Source organism: Mus pahari, chromosome 5 (assembly GCF_900095145.1).
Source record: "Mus pahari chromosome 5, PAHARI_EIJ_v1.1, whole genome shotgun sequence".
Lineage (NCBI taxonomy): Eukaryota > Metazoa > Chordata > Mammalia > Rodentia > Muridae > Mus > Mus pahari.
Genome location: NC_034594.1, coordinates 68,519,210 through 68,540,088, shown reverse-complemented (window position 1 = coordinate 68,540,088; position 20,879 = coordinate 68,519,210). Strand labels below are relative to the sequence as shown.

At 49.9% G+C, this 20,879-nt stretch overlaps 1 protein-coding gene across 3 annotated transcripts in view; it reads right to left on the bottom strand.

Annotated features, from left to right (window-relative positions):
* The window catches only part of Ramp1 (receptor activity modifying protein 1), a 46,979-nt gene extending 26,497 nt beyond the window's left edge, over positions 1-20,482 (bottom strand). For all 3 annotated transcript variants that reach the window (XM_021198751.1, XM_021198752.1, XM_021198753.1), the window contains exons 1-2: positions 20,164-20,482; positions 2,935-3,073 (exon numbers count right to left, since the gene is read on the bottom strand). In XM_021198751.1, the coding sequence (XP_021054410.1) occupies positions 2,935-3,073; positions 20,164-20,215 (191 nt within the window). In that variant the 5' untranslated portion in view covers positions 20,216-20,482. The remainder of the gene's footprint in view (positions 1-2,934; positions 3,074-20,163) is intronic.
* Positions 20,483-20,879: the final 397 nt, after the last annotated feature.

Here is a 20,879-nt window from a genome sequence, read left to right as displayed (position 1 = left end):
GAAGAGGGCACCAGACCCTATTACAGATGGTTGTGAGCCACCATGTAGCTGCTGGGAACTGAACTCAGGATTTCTAGAAGAGCAGTCGGTGTTCTTAACCACTGAGCCGTCTCTCCAGCCCCTATGATGATTGGTTTTAACTGTCAACCTCATACAACCTAGAATCACCTGGGAACAGAGTCTTAATTGAGGCTGGATGAAGTGTGTGTGTGTGTGTGTGTGTGTGTGTGTGTGTGTGTAGATTATCTGGGTTGTTAATTGATGTAGGAAGACCCCGCCCACTGTGGGTGGCATTATTCTCTAGGCAGGAGGTCCTGAACTGTGTAAGAGTGGAAAAAATTGAGTCAAGCACAAGTAAGCAAGTGAGCATGGATGTGTCCATTTCTCTCTGCTCTGACTGGATCTGATGTGGCTAAGATGTGACATTCACTTAACTTCCCGTAGTGATCCCTGTAACCTGGAACTGTAAGCAGAATCTCCCTAAGTTGCTTTTTTTTTGTCAGGTTATTTTATCACAGCAATACCTAAATAAATAAAAATAAAACTAATTTTTTTCATTTTAGAGACTGTCTTCAACAAGCGTGTGTGGACCATAGACTCTGCTGTGGCAAAGGCTCTCACAGAAAAGAAGGCAAAGGCTCAGTCCGCAGAGGGCAGGGAAGGACAAGGTCACTGACCTCACTTAGCAAGAGAGGAGAGGCAAGGGGGGCCTGAGGGGTGAGGTAAGTCTGAACCCAAGCTCATGAGGAAAAGTGGGCCTCACCCTCTCTCAGGGAGCTTCTGGCGCTCAGACGAGAGCTTCATCACAGGAGCCCAGGCTAGACCCGTGCCTTGGAACATCACCATGCACACTCTTTGTGAATGATACTGGCCGCCCCTTTGCCCTGTGGAGATCCTCCCAAGGAACCCTTTCTGTCTTCTTCCTCTTCACCATGGGTCCCCAGGACTCCCTCTCTTTTCTTTCCGGCACTAGAAGAAAGTGCCTGTTATCACAGGGCATCAAGTCTGCACACCTACTATGTGCTGTGCATGGTGATGGAGGAAAACCTTGAAATGTTCCTCAGTCACCCTCAAAAGACACCTGGCAGCTCGTCAGAGCTGGGTCACAGTCGATTCACTGTAAATCTCTTCCTTGTGCTACCAGAGAAAAGTCTACATCAACCTCTGAGCTTCCCGGACTTGTAGCTGGCTAAGACTGTACAGTTTGGAGACCACACAATTCCCCTGAGCTCAGCTGAAGATGGCCGCTCTGCTGTGTGGTGGTAACTGCTGCCTAGGTGACTTCCCAGGGACACAAGGGGCTTCTGGTGATGACACTGACTTCCCATGACCTGTAGATGTCAAGGGTCTGGGTCTGGAAAGTAGGTTTGGCATCTCTACCTTCATATTTCATCTGTCTCCTTTGCTGTCTCAAACGCTGGGTCAATTTCCTCTTAGCTCTACACATGGATGGTATGCAGATCATTTGAAAAGCGTTTTGTCCAGGCCATGGTACAGCGTGAACTTAACTGAGATTTGCCTGGCTGTTGACTGCCCTTTTGAGGCTACCCTGATTAGAAGCTAGGAAAGACGAAGTAAACAAGGAAGAGGAGGAGGAGGAAGAGGAGGAGGAGGAGGAGGAGGAGGAGGAGGCAGCATCAGCATCAGGGTTATCTGAGTTTCTAGAGCAGCTTGCTGGTTCCCAGAAAAGACATGAGCATCCCCACCCCTTATCATATCGGTCTCTCTCTTTGTTGACATTCCTTTCCTGACTCCCTGGACTGAAGAAGCTGATCCCTTTTTTTCCTGTTCCATGGCTAAGAGTCAAAGACTCTCTTCATCTCTAATGCTCTTCTCTTGAACACTTTTTGTCTGAGAACTGAGCTTCTAGACCTGGGTTCTGTAACACTCTAACTCCAGATGAAGCTGACAGCACACACACACACACTCATACACACACTCATATACATACACGCACACATACACATGCACACACACTCATATACACATGCATACATATACTTGCACACACATTCACACATATGCACACATACATGAACACAAACACATATATAAAGGCATACAAACATTCATGTGTGCACACTCACACACACATGCACACACTCACATGCATACACACACTCATATGCACAGATGCATGCACATGTGCGTGCGCGCACACGTGTGTACACACACACACACACACACACACACACACACACACACACACACACTGTAGCTCCATGATGCTCCCAACCCCTCACAATGAAGTAGAAATGAAGCCTAGAAAATTTGTTTTGGACAGGTTAAGCTTTGAGCCTTGCTCCTGCTGGTGGAAGGGCTCTACCAGGGAGAACCTCCGAGCCTGATGTGGGGTCCCTAGGGCCCGAGAGACAGTGAAAAAACACTGTAGTAGGAAGAAGGAAGGACCTTTGGGTTGAAGGACCAGGTCTCATGGGAGAAAGGTCCAGTGGGTACCACCCTTGGTGGCGCTGTGGGCCACCCCTTCAGTGACAGCCTGCCCCTGCAGTTCTGTGGCCTGGGCAGGGTGGGCTGGGCAGAGAGATGGGGAGGAGCTCTGGCTTGACAGCAGGATGGAAGGAGCCAGCAGGGAGGTCCCTGAAGGCCTGGCTTCTGTCACAAGACAATCACTCAGGGTTCTGGCACTGAACAGGGCTCAACTGTCCTCAGGTGCCTACACTTGGTTGCTATATGGGTATCTAATCTGAACCCTTCATTTCCTGCTCCCCTGACACCCATGGCTACCCGGACAACCATCGAAGACACAGCTCCTCCCACTCACGTGCTCATAAACATCTGCCAATGACTGGGACTCCCTTTCCCCTCCATCCTGTCCCTTTAGACTCTGGCTTTCCCCCAGACCCAGGAGCCTGATGCCCCAATATAAAGGAGAGGGCGTGTCTCCCAGCCTCCTCCTCTCCTGACAGGACTCACCGTATGGTCTTTCCCCAGTCACACCATAGCGTCTTCCCGATAGTCTCCATGCTCTCCTTGAAGCGGCTGAGGCACAGCTCCTGGATGAGAGTCCCATAGTCAGGGTCCCGGCAGGCAGTGACCATGAAGAGATGGTGAGCTGTAAAAAAAAAAAAAAAAAAAAAAAAAAAAACCATACAGGGGCTGTTACCTACTGGCTCTCTCTCATTGCCTCTGTGGCCTCTCCCATTGCTTCCTGCCTCCATTCCAGCCCATCCCAGGGCCCCAGAAATGTGTGTCTGTGTTATCAGGAGATAACACCTGTCTGAGTTTCATTCTGTTGTGATAAAAGCAACTCAGGGAAGAAGGAACTTAACACAGGTGGTCACATGGCATCCACAGACAAGACCAGGGAAAGGTGAATGCATACGTGTTCATTTGCTTGTGCTCTACTCAGTTTCTCCATTCTGACACAGTTGCGGACCCTCTGCCTAGGGGATGGTGCTGCCCACAGTGGAGTTAAGACAACCTCCCACAGACATGCCCACGGGCCAACCCAATGTAGAAGAGATCCCCTTCTCAGGTAATTCTATGCTGTGTCAGGTTGATAACCAAAACTAACTATTCCGTGCTTTGAAAAGGCAGCAGGCACAACTGGCTGGGATTGAGCCTAGGCCTGCTGACTCCCAAACAAGGGCTGACCTGAGTCAGGTAGTGATCTAAATACGACAGGAGGAACCACTGCGGCTCCAGGATGGATTGTAGGAGACCATCCTGGCCCACCTTGTTAATTTAGCACCTAGAGGTGTACCACATGACCCAGCCCTGGGCATTTTACCTATGCCTGGGTGTTTAGCAACCCTAAACCAAGTTGGTGAATTGCAATATTGAACTGTGTCTTTCCTCTTTTGTCAGATGAAAATATGAGATCAAAAAATAATCCCCGAAGCTCCGCACTGCACGAACTCGAAGGTGAACTATTTCCCTGGAACAGAACGCTAGCTGTGATCGATGTGAACTGGTGGAGAGGGCTTCTTTCTCTGGTTCCTGTCCTCATGTCTGCCTGATCTCTTTGGGTGGAAAGCCCATCCTGGCCTCTGCGAGGGGAAGCTGAGGGTACAGTCATCACATCCTTTGCTCAGAGTCTGGCTGCTTAGCCTCCATCCCTCCCTCTCCTAGACCATGCTGGGCACCTTCTCCTGATGGGGTTCAGCTCCATTCACCAGCCTACTCCTTATTCCTAGAAGAGACTCAGTACAGGGCTCTAGTACTGCATAGGGCACTGTGGGAGCCTTGCTGGTCCTTAGAAGAGGGACAGGGGAAAGTCTAGTCTAGTTTAACATCCTGTCTCATGAGATTATCAAGTTGTTCCTCACTGCTCACTGCAGCAATGGGCAGAGTGACCCAAGGACTGAGCCCAGGTCCCAGGCTCAGGAACATGGCCTGGAGAGGTTGGAGATGCAGGTCCTGTAGGCTCCAGACAGCACAGGGGAGCCAGAGCTGGGCTCTTCAGAACTCTTAACTCTCTCATGTTCTATTGAAGGGTGGTTGTATCACGACTATCTATTTACGGATGAGAAAACCGAGGCCTCACATGAGAAAAGAGTTGAAGTGTCAGCGCCAGAGGTGGTGCAGACCAGAGCGGAACTTGGTCCTAGCTCTCATAGCCCAAGGTGTAGCTCTGGTGCTGCCTAGCTTGAGATGAGACCCTAGAGTAGTTTGGAGTGAAGTCAAAGGGCAAGGCCTGTCCTTTGAGGTTGTCATGGTGGGGCAGGTAGGAGACAGAGAGGGTGGGGAACAAAGGGACTGGAGGGCACCACCCAGTGCCACCCACAGTGCAGCCAGGAAGGAGACATGACTGGGTGGACCGTTGGAAGGATACAGATCTGGCATCTGCCAGCCCAGACCTCGATACTGAGGCCATGGACACAACAGAGGCACTGAGTAGCTCACAGAGAGCCAGAGGTTTCAAGTTGGGAGGAGAACAGAAGGAGAAAGAGTCCTGATCATTGGAACAGACCATCAGCTGCCTGACCAGGGCAGATGAACCCCAGGGGACAGGAGATGTCCATGGGGCTAGAGCCCAGCTATGCTGCAGAAACTGGAGCATCCCCTAGAAAGAGATCTTGACATTCATGTGCTTGACCCATCATGGTCTGGACCTGAGTCTGGACAGGGTGCCCAGCATGGTTAGAGCCAGTGTTTCTGAAGCCAGGGCAGTAAGTCACAGAGCAGAACTTCACCATAGTGGCGCACAGTGAATTCCCTGGGCAGTGAGCCGGGCGTGGGGACCATCCTCGTATGGTAATAACAGACTCTGGAGCATGTATCTTGACAGTGAGGCCAAAGCAATGAAACTGAAGCCCTACGTTTAATTAAAAAATAAAAAGCCAAATAGCACACCAGAGCCCTGTCCATGTGGAGCCACGTGAGGCCTGGTGGCAGAGCTCTGCAAACCTGAGCTTGCTCTCACTGCAGGCAGACATGCCACCAGGCTAGTGCCTGCAGGCCTGAGACTCCCCACAGGCATCACTAGCCAACAGGTCGAGACTGGAAAGGGCAGGATACCCTGGGAGGCCAGCCACTCAGGAAGAGGTTGAAGGGGATTGTGTTGGGATGGTAGGCTTGGCACAGATGGCCACAACTCTGAGCTGGGGCTGGTGAGGAAGGGAACTAGGTGCTGGTACACACCAGAGTCCTGAGGACAAAGCTAAGACATAGGGACTTTTAGGAAAAGCTAAGGAGTAGCCATGGGTGGAGACCTGGCCAAGGGAAAGGCTGACAGATGGAAATCGCTCTTGGGAGGCACTCCATAGCCTTCAATGAGAGACCTCCGCTCTTGAGGGGCCATGGAGGGGCTGCTGGAAGTTTTCTGGGCCCAACCTAGAGCCCTAGGAAACACAGAGGACAACAAGGCCCCACCCCCTGCTCCCCAGCGAGTCTCTGTACTTGAACTGCACTTGAACTCACGAAGCAGCCAGTATGTGGATGCTCAGGCCACAAGAATACAGTAAGCGCACCTGGGGACCTTGGAGCCAGCTGTGCACACTTGAGGATCATGTCAGTCACAGTGGAGACTGGGGAAGGGGTAACTCCCCACCCCTGTCCCACCAGGATCCCCTAGAAGCTCTAGAAGTTGGGATGAGACCTCGTGTGAGTCCAAGGGTCCTCTCTCCATTTATCGCCTGTACTTTATGGCTCCTGGCACCCAGACCTGCCTTGCACCTCATATGAGCCCCCCCCCCCATGAACTCCGTGCCCCAAGCTGTCCTCCTCCAGCTGCCCATAGCTGCAGGAAGCCAGCGCGCCCTCCACAGACACAGACACAGCCACATCCGGGGTGCTCAGGGTGAGGGGGCACGACGTTTGCCCTGCTTTCACCTCCCACTCCTTTCTGACTCACACAGGGGCACCCAACAGAGCAGCACATACATTTTCACCAAATGCCTGAGATACCCACACACCACTGCCAGGAAACACAGCTAGGAAAGGAAGCCAGGGTACCTGGGGTCACTGCTGGTGCATGGGACTGGCCAGGCAATGGAGAGGATCAAGAGTGACTTGGCCTTCCTTCCTGTTCTGGGAGAGTCAGTTTTAGGGCAGAGAAGGGGGTGCCTCAGGGAAGGTTATGGGCGCCATGCATTAGAACCCAGTGTGTGCTGATGTAGGCACCAAGGGGATCAGCTAAAGAGATCTGGTGTCTCCAAGTCCCCTGTGAAGGGATCAGGAGATACACACCTGTCCTGCAGAGTCAGTACACAGAAGAGACTGTGCAGAGTCTGTGGAGAAATGGTCCCCAACAGAAAATGGCACTAGGAGGCTGGGGGCCCAGAAGGACCAATCATGTCCCCTCCACACTCCAGGGGAATGCTTCCCCTCACCCCTGCCCACGCCCCCCCCCCACCCTGGCTCCCACACCTACCCCCAGCATTCTGCCTTCAAGACAAAGATCTCCTGGATAGTCTTTGGGCCTCCCTGGTCTAGCTGCAGAGCTGACCCTACCTGACTTGGTCCTTGTACCTCCCATTTTTCTCATATTGCCCCTCCACCTCCCACAGGGGAGACCTGCTATGCTCAGCCCCATCTTCCTTCTGCTGGACTCATGAACTCATCCCTTCCTGCCTTGGAGAGTGTAGAGCCCACATCTGGATTGGGGTCACAGGCAGCTCCACAGGTAGAGAGTAGGTTCATTTTGTAATTGGAAGAACGTCCTAATCTCTCATAAAGAACAAGCAACAACAAACAGTAAGACTGCCCCAAACTTTAAGCTTTGGAGTCAAGAGGACCACTCTGTGCGCAGGCAAATGTAACCACTGAAGACTGCTGCCTTCTGAAACCCAGACAGAGGCAATGCTGCTCTCTCAGCTGCCTGTCAGGACAGGTGTGCCCCTTGGCTGTGTATTCAGAATTCAACATCACTCCTCTGCCCCTTCTCTCTACTACTGGAAAATGCCCCAACTGAGCACACATAGCATCGCACACAGAGAGGAGCCGTCACGCATGGATGACATCAGAGTGCTGGTGCTGGCTGCCATCCTGAATGTGCTTACCACGGAAACTCTGGAGATGTGGGCTCAGGACTTTTCAGCTAGCAGTAACCCCCAAGGGGAACCTCTGTCCTCAGAGGCTCTGAGACTCTAGGGCAATCCTAGCAGATGACAGTGATGCCCAGCAGTAATCAGGCACCCGGGAGCAGCATTGGCATGCCACTACATCAGTGACAGATGGCTCCCACAAAGGAACGGGAGGTGAAGAGAGCAAGGACATCCCGAGAACATGAGGGCAAGCTGAGAACAATCCTCTGCACCATCTCCCAGGTCACACACTAGGTCTTCAGGGCATCTTCCGTCTGTGTGGGTGGCTCTGACATTCCTAGAGCTCATCCTACACAGTCCCAGGAGAACAAAGGGTTTTCATTGTTTGACACTAATGGTGGCACCCCAGTTTTTTTTTTTTTTTTTTTTTTTTTTTAGTCCTTGTATGTAAGTACACAGTAGCTGTCTTCAAAGATCCACCTGCCTTTGTCTTCTGAATATTGGGATTAAATTTCTTTTTTTTTTCTGCCTGGTTTTTTTTTTTTTTTTTTTTTTTTAAGAGCTCTGTCTGGAATCTTTTACCTAGTAGAGGAGGTAAAATGTACATCTTGGCAGCCCAAGGGTCTGTCTCAAGATTAGACCACCTTCTAGCCCACAAAGCATGCCTTAACAAATGTGAAAGAGTCCAGCATTTTCTAGTGTCTTATGGGACCACAGTGAAATAAAACTAGAAATAAGTAACAAAACCAATCTCAGAAACTACACAATCATTCGAACTGAAGAACATACTTTTACATACCTGTCCTGTAGACCAGCTGATATGCTCAACCTCTAGTCTAACTACTTGGGGAGGCAGAGGCAGGTGGATTTCTGTGAGCTCCAGGCCAACAAGGGCTACATAGTGAGGCCTGCTCAAAATAAAAAAAAATAAGTCTATAGTCCACTTTCACTGGTGAGCAGACATGAAAATGGTCAACCAGATACCTATGTAGAATTCAAGCACACACCAAAACCAAGGCGCATCATGACCAAGGTAACCAGGGCTACACAATTGCTCCAGCATGCGAAACCAATGACTGTCACACAACATAGAAACATTCTTTAGGGGCGCCAGAGAGATGGTGCAGCAAGTTCAAATCCCAGCAACCACATACATGGTGGCTCGAAACCATCTATAATGGGATCCAATGCCCTCTTCTGGCATGGCTGAAGACAGCTATGGTGTACTCATATTAAATAAATACATAAATAAATAAATAAATAAATAAATAAATAAATAAATATTTTTAAAAGGGAAGAGAAAAGAAACACGCCGTAGGACAGAAATCACCTGATCACCTCTGTAGATGTGAAAAAGGCCTTCGAGAAAGTTCAGTGTTGCTTCATGAGGGAATTAGGAACATAAGGAGTAGATTGTAATGTGACAAAGGCTGTATACAGAAAACTATGGACAGGAAAAGCAAAAGCATTTCGTCCAATATCAGAACAAGGCAAGTGAGCTCACTCTTCTTTTTTCTGTAACTGCCTGTGGGTATATACACATGACATGTGAAGACGCATGTGTCTAAAGCAAGCACACAGAAGCACACGCAAAAGCACACACATATACACAAGCATGTGCATTTGCGTGTGCACGTGCACACACACATGCACACAGATGTTCATGTATGCAGTGGCTGTGTGTAGAGGGCAGAGGATACACACACACACTCATACACGCACGCACACACACACACACACACACATGTTCATGTATGCAGTGGCTGTGTGTGGAGGGCAGAGGATGCTTGGGATGCTTTCCAGGGACCAGACACTGCACACAACACAAATGCCCCTGAGGGGGGCCCTTCCTGCTGCTCCTGTTCACTATTGCACCTACACTCATAGAGAGGGTGATAAGAGAAAGAAACAAAGATACAAGCAGGAAAGGAAATGTCTGAGCGTCCCTGTTTGCAGCGGACATAGACCTATACTTAAAGACCCGGAGGACTCCCCAGAAAACTCCTAGATCTTACTCATCCATTCAGCAAAGCACCAGGGAGCAAAAGCAACACACGACTCAGTAGCCTTCCTATACACCAACAATCAAAGTCCTATCCCTGAGTCAAAAAAAGAAAGAAAATTTAAAAAGAGAAAGGAATAAATCCAAAAAACAAAACCAACCAAACCAAACCAAGCCAAAAAGGGCCAAAGGACAGACAGACAGGATGTCTTCTACAAGTAGTAAAGAACGGGAAACAGAAAACAAAACCTCAAGTGCAGTTCTTCTGCTTGGTTTTTTGTTTTGTTTTGTTTTTTTTCTGAGACAGGGTTTCTCTGTGTAGCCTTGGCTGTCCTGGAAACTCATTCTGTAGACCAGGCTGGCCTTGAACTCACCGAGATTCACCTGCCCCTGCCTTCTGAATGCTGGGATTAACGGTGTGTGCCACCACGTCCAGCTCCCAAACATGGCTCAAAACCAGAAAAGCAAACAATTCCCAGAGACCACTGATAGAGCCTCATGTCCCACCAGGCTCTGATGAGGGTAGCTCCCTCACAACTGTCCCAAGGGATGTGACCCTGTGCCACCTTCATTCTGGTGAGGAGCCTAGATGATAGGGAGTAGCCAGCCCAAGGTCACCAGTCCGGCAAATGCAATGTGTCCGCCCAGTCCTTGGAAACGTCAGATGCTACCTGGGTCTCAAGGCTGCCAGGAGAAGGAGAGTTAGCCTTCTCCCAGGGATGAGCCCCTTCCTGGTTCTCTAATACAAAGTGGTCCTCCCAAAAACCATATACACATGTAAACAGCAAAATCGAACTCATTAGGTTGTAGTTACATAATTGTGCACCCATGTACATAAACTACACACTCACTCACACACACACACACACACACACGCACACGCACACACACACACGTGTAACAATAATAAAGAAAAGAAAAAACTATCGATTTGAGATAGGGAGGACCTGGAAGGGGTTAGAGGAAGGAAAGAGAAGGGGCAACATGATGTAGTTCTATTTTAATTACAAACATGAAAAACCTTTCAAAGAGATTCAAAGAAGAACCACCATCACGGGACCCCAGAACACCCCAACGATGAGCAGTGGAACGTTCCAGCAATCTAAGACTTAAAAGTGATAGATCACAACGTGGTCCCTGACAAAGTGCAGTTCCACCCACGGAGTAATGGATGGGATGCTGTTCACAGCAGCCAACCCAGAAAATAACGGTTGCTGGTGAGGAGGTTCTGTGCGCCGTAGGCACGAGTGTGGGGTGGTGAGGCTGTGGTGGAAAACAGCACGGTGGCTCCTAAAAGAATCCAAGATAGAATCACCATGGGATGCAGCGTGCAGCAACCCTTCTGAGTGAATATCATAGGGAACTGAAAGAGGCGGGGACCCAAAGAGGTGTTTGCACACCACATGACCAGAGGGAACCAAGAAACGGCTCCACATCTCCCTGGATGGAGAAATGATCCGGAAGTGATATGTCCATACAGTGGAGGCCTCTTTGACCTTCACAAGAAGGAAAACTTGACTCACACTGTAATTTGATTAATCTTGAAAATACATGTGGAAAGTAAACTCCATAGGATTGATTCCATAAGGCACCACTGAAGTCAACATCCAGGTAGAGCATAGGGTGGTGGCTGCCAGGGGCTGGGAGATGAAGGAGGAGGTGTCAGTGTTTAATGCTTTAGGCATTCTGGATGTCTGTCGCTAGGCTGAAGACTCTATGGATGTCCTTAGCACACTTGAAAGTATACTCCAGATGTCCTTTAGGGAACTTGGTTAGTAACTTGACTGGATGTGAAATCAACTAAGAGACTTGCTTCCAGGCAGGTCTGTGTGGGGATTTTTTTTCTGAAAGGGTTAAACTGGAGAAAGAAGTCTCCCCTCAGAGTGAGCAATATTTTCTCGATGTGGCCCAGATACAAAGAGATCTTCAGGAAAGCCGCTTCTTCTTCTTCTTCTTCTTCTTCTTCTTCTTCTTCTTCTTCTTCTTCTTCTTCTTCTTCTTCTTCTTCTTTTTTTTTTTTCGTTTTTTGAGACAGGGTTTCTCTGTGTAGCCCTGGCTGTCCTGGAACTCACTTTGTAGACCAGGCTGGTCTTTAACTCAGAAATCCACCTGCCTCTGCCTCCCAAGTGCTGGGATTAAAGGCATGCACCACCACGCCCAGCAGGAAAGCCACTTCTTGCTTACCTGCCTTCCCTTCTTGCTGGTGTGTGCATCTATGCTGCTGCTGCTGCCTCCGCCACCTCTTCTCTGATTGCCATCTCTCATGGACATCGGCCTCCAGTTTCTTTGACCTTCTACTGTGGACTGAAGACCAGGGGCTGTCCGGGGATGGCCTAGGCCTTCAGTACCAGACTGGGACTGTTGAAGCACCTAGCCTCGTGAACTAAGTAGCTATCGGGTTATCAGTATCTTCGGTATGCAGTCAGCTGTTGCTGCACTACCCAACCCACGTGGAGCACATCAATCTAGCAAGTCCCCTTTCACAGTATGTATTCATTCTACCTGTTCTGCTCCTCTAGAGAGCTGTGACTAAGACAAGCACAATTAAGACTAAAATGTCAAAAGCAACGTGTGGGAAGAGGAGGCAATACTCTAAGTAGGCTGCAGCAGTGACTGGCAGGGCTTATCTGTCTCCTGCACACAAGACTATGGAGAGAAAGAGTGGATATCTCCCAAGTGTGCGGTCTATAAAGTGCACAGATCCAGACAAGTGACGTGAACAAGGACACAGAGGACTAAGGTTTTTAACTTAACACAAGGAGCACCTTATCCACTCGTGTGTGAGAGCTTGCTCCTTCAGTCCCCTGCTTGGCTGAATTTTGTTAAGTTTTTGTCTGTCTTGTGCCTGCTGTCGGTATCTTCAGAGCTTTTCTGTTTGTGGTTTCCTATTTCCTCTTTGACATAGAAAGCATTTGGAAAAACAGCTTTTTAAAGATAGTGGTTGAGGGTTTTAGTCAAATGGCTGGAATCAACAGAAAACTGTGCTGTGGACTGAGTGGCTCATGGCCATTCACAAAAGTCAATGTGTCAGGCTCAGGAGTCACCTCAAGGTCATTCTACATGGGGGGCCATGGCAGATCTGTTGTCCCAGCCGTGGTGTAATAAAAAGCAGTAGTGACTGTCTGGGATCGCTCACCAATGGGACTTTAAAGTCTATTTACCAACTGCTCTCTGTGCCAAAGAGGAACTAAAACCGCAAACAGAAAAGTCTAAAGATGTCACCAGCAGGCACAAGACAGACAAAACCTTGCAGAATTCTGCCAAGCGGAGGACTGAGCATGCTCACTTGCACAAGTGGAGAAGGCATTCAAAGAAAATTGATCAGGTGCTCTTCAGCACTGACTCTTCAGAGGGAAAGGCACAAAGAACACCAGGCGATGCCCGTCCGTCCTGGTCCTGAAACATAACAACACCAGCTCACGAGACCAAGAAGATCCCCACAAATGTGGAAGGAGTTAGAGACAAACCATAGCCTACATGGAACTCCTAGCCGTGCAGTGGACTTATAGCTTTCCAGATGGAGGATATGCTATCCTGAAATGTCTCAGACTAGAGAACAAATGTGCTCTCTTAATCTCTGTGCTGGAGTTTGGACATGGAATGTCCTGATGATGGACGCTGAAGGCCCAGCACGACAGTACCGAGGCGTGGCTTTTGACTCTTGCGGTTGTATTTTAATAGAGTCTTGGGAGGTAATTGTAATGTTGAAGGGAGTAGATCCTGAGGGGCTAGATTCTGCCCCTGGCTCCTTTCCTCCACACCCTGACCTCCTTTCTGCCGTGAGCTGGGAAGCTGTGTGAAATCATGTGTTCCTGCTGCCACCCTCTGCCTACCATAGTCCAGAGATAAGACAACCAAGCGACCAGACTGGAACCTCTAAGAACCCGAGCCAGAATAAACCCCTGCTCTGTTCACTTGATTTTGTCAAGTATTTTGTCCCAGGGGTGAACTGTCGGCTGTGTTGGCTAGTTTGATCTCAATTTGACACAAGTTAGAGTCACTGGAGAAGGGGGAACCTCAAGTGAGAGAATGCTTTACCAGAGTCACCCACAGACAAGCCTGTGGGGCATTTTCCTGATTTCCTAATCGATGTGGAAGTGCCATCTTATTGTGGGCCAGGCCATCCCTGAGTTGTTGATCCTAAGAGTCATAAGAAAATAGTCCATGCAAGCCCTGGAGAGCAAGCCAGTAAAGCAGCACTCCTCCCTGTCCCCTGAACCAGCTCCTGCCTCCAGATTCTTGCCTTGACTTCCATGGATGATGGACTGGACTACAGGGTGTAAGACTAAGCACATCCTTTCCTTTCCATGTGGTTTTTGGTCATAGTGCTCTATACAGTGTTGATTGCTCCTCTGAGATTGAGGGCTGATTGGAGACCGTGATTGCTGTCTGAATTGCTAATTCAGCAAAGGGTCCAAATTAGAAATCTGAAGTATGGTTTCTACTCAGTGTGTGTGGAGGGAATACCCACCCCCAAAGAGCCATTGGGGTGGGGAATCTTAAGACAAACTATGATACGTCAGGAACTCCCTGAAAAATATGATGGGAGGGAATGGACACCGTCCTAGGAAACCAATAGATGTCACTACAAAGATGCTACAAGATCCCAAGCAGCAAGACAGGCAAGGAAAACCCCTCCAAGATAGTCAGCCACAGTCCTGGCTCGAGGGAGAAGTGAGGACTCTCAGGTCCTGCAGGAACTGTCATCCTGCCTTGGTACTCAGGGACAGAGGTGATGTTGATGTGGTTAGTGTGGAAAGGAACCTCTGTCCTAGAGAAAGCCATAGGGGAAAGTGGAGGAGCGACCTCACTTAGGAATAACCAATGACAAAGACCCCTTTGGGCAGTTTGGGCAGAATAAACAGGCGCCTCTTGGAAGGGAGAAGGCACCTAGTGGCTGTCTCTATTAGTACTCTCAGCAGGCCAACAGGGCAAGCTGCTTTCTGTGTGTTAATATTTCTTCCTTAGTGTGATCATGCCGGGAGTCCACACCTTTAATCCCAGCACTTGGGAGACAGAGGCAGGCGAATTTCTTAGTTCGAGGCCAGCCTGGGACAAAACATTTCATCTGTGGAGGGACTGAGCATCCTCCATCCTTCCGTCCCGTGCTCATCTCTATAAGACCGTGAGATGAAAGTCCCCGTGTCACAATAGTAAGGCAGATGATTAGCAGAATTACTACTTCAGTTTACAGAAGAGGAAGGCTGCTGAGGCCTGCCCCCTACTCCAGTGCGAGAACAACAACAACAACAACAACAAAAAAAACCCCATGAAGCCAAGAGTCCCTTCCTGACTGGAACTGTCATGGTGACCTGTTGGGAAAGCTTAGGAAAGGAGCTCAAATACCAAACAAGAAACACAAAGAGAAGAGAGACACCCCCCCCCCCAGGACACCCACAGTGTCTGTTGGGCCTTAGGACATGGCTCAGTAGGCAAAGGAACTCAGCAGGCCTGAGGACATCAGCTCATTGCCAGGACCTATGTGGCAGCAAGAGAACACCAACGCCTTCCTGCAAGTTGCCCTCTACCTCCACCTGTGAGCTGTGACATGCTTGCCCTACACCCATACACATGCAAGCAAATGAATACATTTTCTAAAACAGTGCGCTTTTTAGCTTTAGCTCAGTCAGTTAGGAGCGTGTTGAGGGAGTGCGTTCCATTTGTAGCAGCAGACAAAACCCACAGGACTCCAAAGGGGTAACCCTCAGAGAGGAGCCATTCCATGACACCCTTGGCTGAAGAGTCAATGGAAGTATGGTTTCTTGAGCAGCGGGTCTCAACCCCAGGCTTTGCTGATGTTTAAGTTCAGTGGATTCCCACTGAATCGCCATCCCCCGAAAGGTCTGACAACTGAGGGCATAACTAGAGGATCATGGGTAAAGGTTTACACAGGAAATCATGGTGGGAGCACCACCAGGCAGCATGGAGCACCACCAGGTGTCATCCCTTTCCATGTGTGACCCAGTTACCTGTTTTGATACCTCCTGACTTGCTAAGGCACCCAGTGGAACCCGAATTGCCTCAGTCTATCCTTGCATGGCTGCTGGGGCAAAAGTAGAACCTGTGAACACTCAGTTCTCCGGGGCCTTCATGTGGCTCGGTGGACTTGGCTTCCCCTTCCACAGGATTTTACAAAAGCCAGGGTCTGTCTCCGACCTCTCTCTGTAGCTGTCCCCTTTGCCTGAGGCTTTGGCGCTGACCCGGACAAGGTTCCTGCCCTGAGTATCTTCCTGCCATGCCTCTTTCTTGCGAACACTTGATTGGCTTAGATCCCTGTCTTCCAGCAATCACCCTGCTGTCCAAGGGCACCCAGCCCTAGGCTGCATGGATAAGTTATCGTTCAGCAAACAAATGACAGGAAGGCTCCACTCAATTCAAATGTAAGAGAATCTTAAAAGTATGAGGATGTCCCTAAGTATTGCACAACATATGCTTATACTGAAATTGTTGTCTGAAAGTCCACTTTACCCAAGGTTCCTGTCCTACACTTTTACCTTGGGGCTCCCTAGAGCCCTTCCCCACCCAAACCTGGCCAGCTCTAACTCCTGTAGGCCACCAGCCCAGGCTCGGATGTAGCCCAAGTCTCCTCTCCTCTCCTCTCCTCTCCTTCCCTCTCCCTCTCCCTCTCCCTCTCCCTCTCTGTGTCTCTGTCTCTGTCTCTGTCTCTCTCTCTCTGATGTGTGTGTGTGTGTGGGGGGGGTTAATGTATGTATAGCTCTGGCTGTCCTGAAACTCACTCTGTAGACCAAGCTGGCCTTGAACTCACAGAGATCTGCCTGCTTCTGCTTTCCAAGTGCTGGGATTAAAAGTATGCACTGCCCCAAGCCCAGGGTTTTTATAAGGCATGGCCCAGTCAGCAACCATTTCCTCCAAGCTCCCATGGTCCTCTAAGTGTCATGGGATCTGGCCTTTCTAAGGTATACCTTCAGCTCTACAAGCTCTAACTCCACTTCAGTCAATTTGGCTCCCAAGACCAGATTCTTTGCACAACCCTGTAGTGAGAATTTTAGTTTCTTTTAAAACCCAGCTCCGTTATATGAATAAGTTTTTTGTTTGAGTCCCAGGTATGGGATACGGAGCTGCCTCAGCTTGTCCACAGCTGGTACCTAGAATGGAGTGGTGTTTACATACAAACCACAAATCCGGACCTCTACTGTCTTAATATCTCGAAGTGGCTTAGAATGCATAATGCAATATAGATGCCATAGGAGCAGTTGTTAGACTACATGTCTTCTGTCTGCACTTTAGTTGCAGCGGCAGGTGTGCGCTTGTGAGATCGCATGTGTGTGTGAGCAGAGGACAACCACAGGCAGTGGCGTTTACCAGCTTCCTGCACCGAGGCAGGGACTCTGCTGCTTTCCCACTGCATCCACCTGATGAGCATGCCTTCCCTCTCTTAGCGTCTGCCCTTAGGAGCATCTGACAGACCTTTGGGCTGGATTTCACGTGGGTTCTGGGAGTTCAAGCTCAGTCCTCTAGTGTGGCTTTACCCACTGAGCTTCTCCCTCCAATTCTGCCATTATTGTTGTTGATAACATTTTGATTTTTTTTTTTTTGAGACAAGGTCTCCTTATGTACTATGTAGTCCAAGCTTTCTGTTCTATAATCCGTCTATCTCAGCCTCCTGACTGTTGAGATTATGCATGGGAGCCACCATGCCCAGGTTAAGGACACTTTGACTATGTGGCTGGTTGTAGCGGATACAGAGGTGACGGCAGAGGGGCTACTGCCTGGTTAAAATGGGGGCATTTCTCTACCTTGCACCATGGGCATTTGGGGACATGTTGCTCTTCACAGGAGTTGGGCATGTCCTGAGCTGTAAGGCACAGCTAAGGAGAGGTATTTACCAGGCTTCTAGCTGTCTTTTGTGTTGACACCATTTGACCTCCAAGATATGGGACACATAGAAGGTTAGACACTTGGCTCAAACTTGATGGGTTCCTGGGGTGGATTCCAACTGGGGCTCAAGAGTTATGAGGAGCGCATCTGTTTCCCTCACTCCTCTCTCACAGGATGGGACGCCTGCAGCCTGCAGGCTGCCCACTGGCAACTGGCACTCAGATCACCCTGAAAACTGACCCACCTTTTCTGGGGCTCCAGCAGAAAACTGACCGTGCAGCCTGCAAGCATCCCAGGGGCCAGGCTTCAGCCAGAGCTCTAGTGGGAGTACAGCCTAGCAGGACACATGGAATCTCAGAAAGGAGGGGCTGCAGGCCCCAGGGAGGGGTGCAGCAGGGTGAGCCTTTAGGGAGCCACTCCCTGGCTCAGCACTTTCACTGGGATTCATACCACATGTGGTGCCCCTGTCACCCACTCTCCCAGATGCCAGTTTGGGTTTGAACAGAAACTATCAAACTGGTTAGTTCAGGGGTATATGTGGGGAAATCACAGGAGACTTTTCCAAGGGGTCATTTGCCCCAAGTGAGGATTGCATCTAAAAATGTTCCCTATGATACTGCAACCCAGCATAGATGGAAAAACTGGTCTGCAGCCCTGGGCTGGACTGACAGTCTGAACACAGACCCAGCATGCGTGCAGGGAAGCTGGACAAACACCAAAGAATGCCTCTCTGTCTCCAAGCTCACACTGATGGCAAGTAAACACAGTGATTCAATTAGCAAGCTGGAGTCCCTGGATCTGGACTCCACAACAAGAACCGAGTCCAGATAAAAACAGCAACACAGCCACACACCGACTTCCTGGGATGTCCGTTTCACTTGTAGTTTATATATAGTTCAACAAATAGTCCGGAGTCTCAAATCCCCAACCCCCCCCCTCTAGGTCCCCAGCATGACAGACAAGGAGAGCATTCGTTCCCCAGTACAGAAGATCCAGGAGCTGATCCACTGGCATGCCCAAGTGAAGTTTACAAAAACAGCAGCTTGCAAAGCAGTCACCAAAGTTGTCCGAGCTGGCCTGCCTTGTACCCACAGCCCATCTTTTCTGACTGCTGCAGAGCCTTTCGATGGTTATGCGTGAAAAAATTTTAAAGTGCACATGGTCTCGCAGGAGATGCTTTACAAACACAACAGCACACAGAGGAAAGTCAGAGGGAAAAGAAAAAGACCTATCTGCTGGAGTTTCAGTAACTATTAATAAAGCCAGCAGGTTGACTAAGAGAAGAACCAGCTTGTTTATAAAAGCGTCCCGGATCAAGATCTTACTTCCTGCAGATTACTATCCTTTAAAGAAAAACAGAACCCTTCCACATAACCATGCAAGATATCAAAGTCTATCTCCAAGGAGATCTGGCCAGTAGCAGGGCTCCTGAAGAACAGTATGAGCTCAGTGATTCCGCTCATCACAGCTGGGCTCCGAAGTCATTAATTCACCGATAACCTCATAGAGTTGTGTTTGTTCTCCTAAGACATAACCTCAGCCAGACCGCTTAGGGCTATGTCAAGAGCACAGGACATGGGACTGAGAGCAGAGCCCTTCTCTTGGTAAACACAGGCGGTCCTTACAGGTGGTCAAACATAAGTGTTCTATTTACATAAGCCTTCCAGGGTACAGACTCTGGTGCACTAGTAAAGAACCTTAATTTATTTGTTTATTCTTAAATAAAAGGGGGGAAGGGCCCAACCAGCTCCCTGTGTTGCTAATGTTCATCTCTTAGGAAACTGAAGCTAAAATTTCACACCAAGCCAAAAGGATCTGAACATCGCCAAAGACATCAACATTATTATAAGGTTTTGATTTTCATGCAAGTTTAGCCAACACATATAAGGGGCAAGATCCACCTTTAGATTCTATTACACAGAAACAGATTTTTTTTAGTGTAGATCTGGCACTTCTTGGCAAGGACTACAAACAGGAGAACTCTGCCCGGCAAACGGAAGGTGTCCAGTGCTGTTCCTGCCCAGTCACCGGGGACAGGCCACACTGCCCCAAGCTGCTTCCTTGGCTATAAACAGCACCAGTGGGCAGCCTTTGCCACCACCAGAGCCTGTGCAGCAGGTGCCTCTGACCAATACCATGGGTACGGGAAAAGACCACAAGAATCATCAAGCCACAGGTCTTTCCAGGGATCCTAGACCTACTCTTTGTTTGCTTTCGTTAAAATGTAGCTGTGTACCTGAATTCTGTCCAGCAGGTATGACAGCCAGGGTCCTGAGCACAGTACAGACAAGGGAACTGAGATGGGCAGTTTCTTGTTGGTCACCCCTGGGCTACAGTTTCTGATCAGTCTAAAACAAAAACCCAAGCAAGTCTGCCATCTCTAATATTTATTAGCCACACACGCCAACAACAACCACCCTCCACCGCCAGCCCCCCACCGTCCCCCCCTTCGTGGAAATAATAGTCTCCACAAGCAACTGCTGTAGGTGAGAGTCAGGCTTCCAGTTGTCCTTAGTGTCGAGATCCCTAAGCTGTGGCTCTGGTTGAAGACTGCACATTTGTAAGCTGCTTCTGGCTCAGGGAGTTTGCATCAGTTTGGAGAATTGAAGTGCGGACAGGGGATCCTGCGACCCTATCCCTCCCGGAAAGCAAGCTGCCCATTGTATGATCAAAAGTTGCTGATGCCTTAGGATGGCCCGCTGGGTGATGTGTCCAAGCCACATCGTCTCCGTGGCAGTGTAAGGAGGTGCAGCCCCCACCCCCCCCATCACCACTCTACTGTCTTGCCCGGGCCCCATACCCTGAGTAGGGAGCGTTCAGGTGCTGCCCTCCCTGTCCCAGGTCACCACCAACGCTGCAGCCCGGGCTACTCACCCAGCAGTAGCCAGAGGCCACACCGCGGGAGGCCCCGCAGGCCCGGGGCCATGGCAAGCAGAGCCCCACCGTCCCAGCGCCTTGCCGAGCTCTGCGCTCGCTGGAGACGCGCCGGGGGCGGGAGCTAAGGAGAGACCGCGCCCGGCCCACTGCGGCTCCCACGCCCGTGGCTGTCGAGGGCGGAAGCTGGCGGGCGGCACCTGAGGCTGGAGCGCAGCTGGGACTAGAGGGAAGCCTCTTGGAATGTCTGCAGGGCCGAATGATCTTGGAGGGTCTCCAGGTCCCCAAACTCAGCACCTCGCTCTGACGGCTGGGTTCCGCAGCTATCCTGTGGGCTCTGCAAACAGCCCGTGGTCCCATCTCCTTTTCCCCGTGGGGTGCTGGAGTGGCGGGGCCAAAACCAGCCCTGACAACCAATGCCTGTAGAACAAGAAGTGGAGCCTCAGGAAAGATGGTCAGTGGGAACAAGGCTCCTTGGAAGGACAAAGATGAGCTTGTCAGCAGGTGGTGACAAGCCAGGGTAGGGCAGCAGAGTCCATGAATACCGAATTTAGGGACAAAAGGAATTGCTAGGTAAAAAGATGAGACTTCTGTTGGGGTTGGCTACTGGCCATGACTGTACACAGGATGGACCAGTAGTGGTAAGGGAGACTTGGGTGTGTTAATATTAGCAAGAAAGGCCGTGTAACACCGGCAAGCTGAGAACCCTGGGGCAA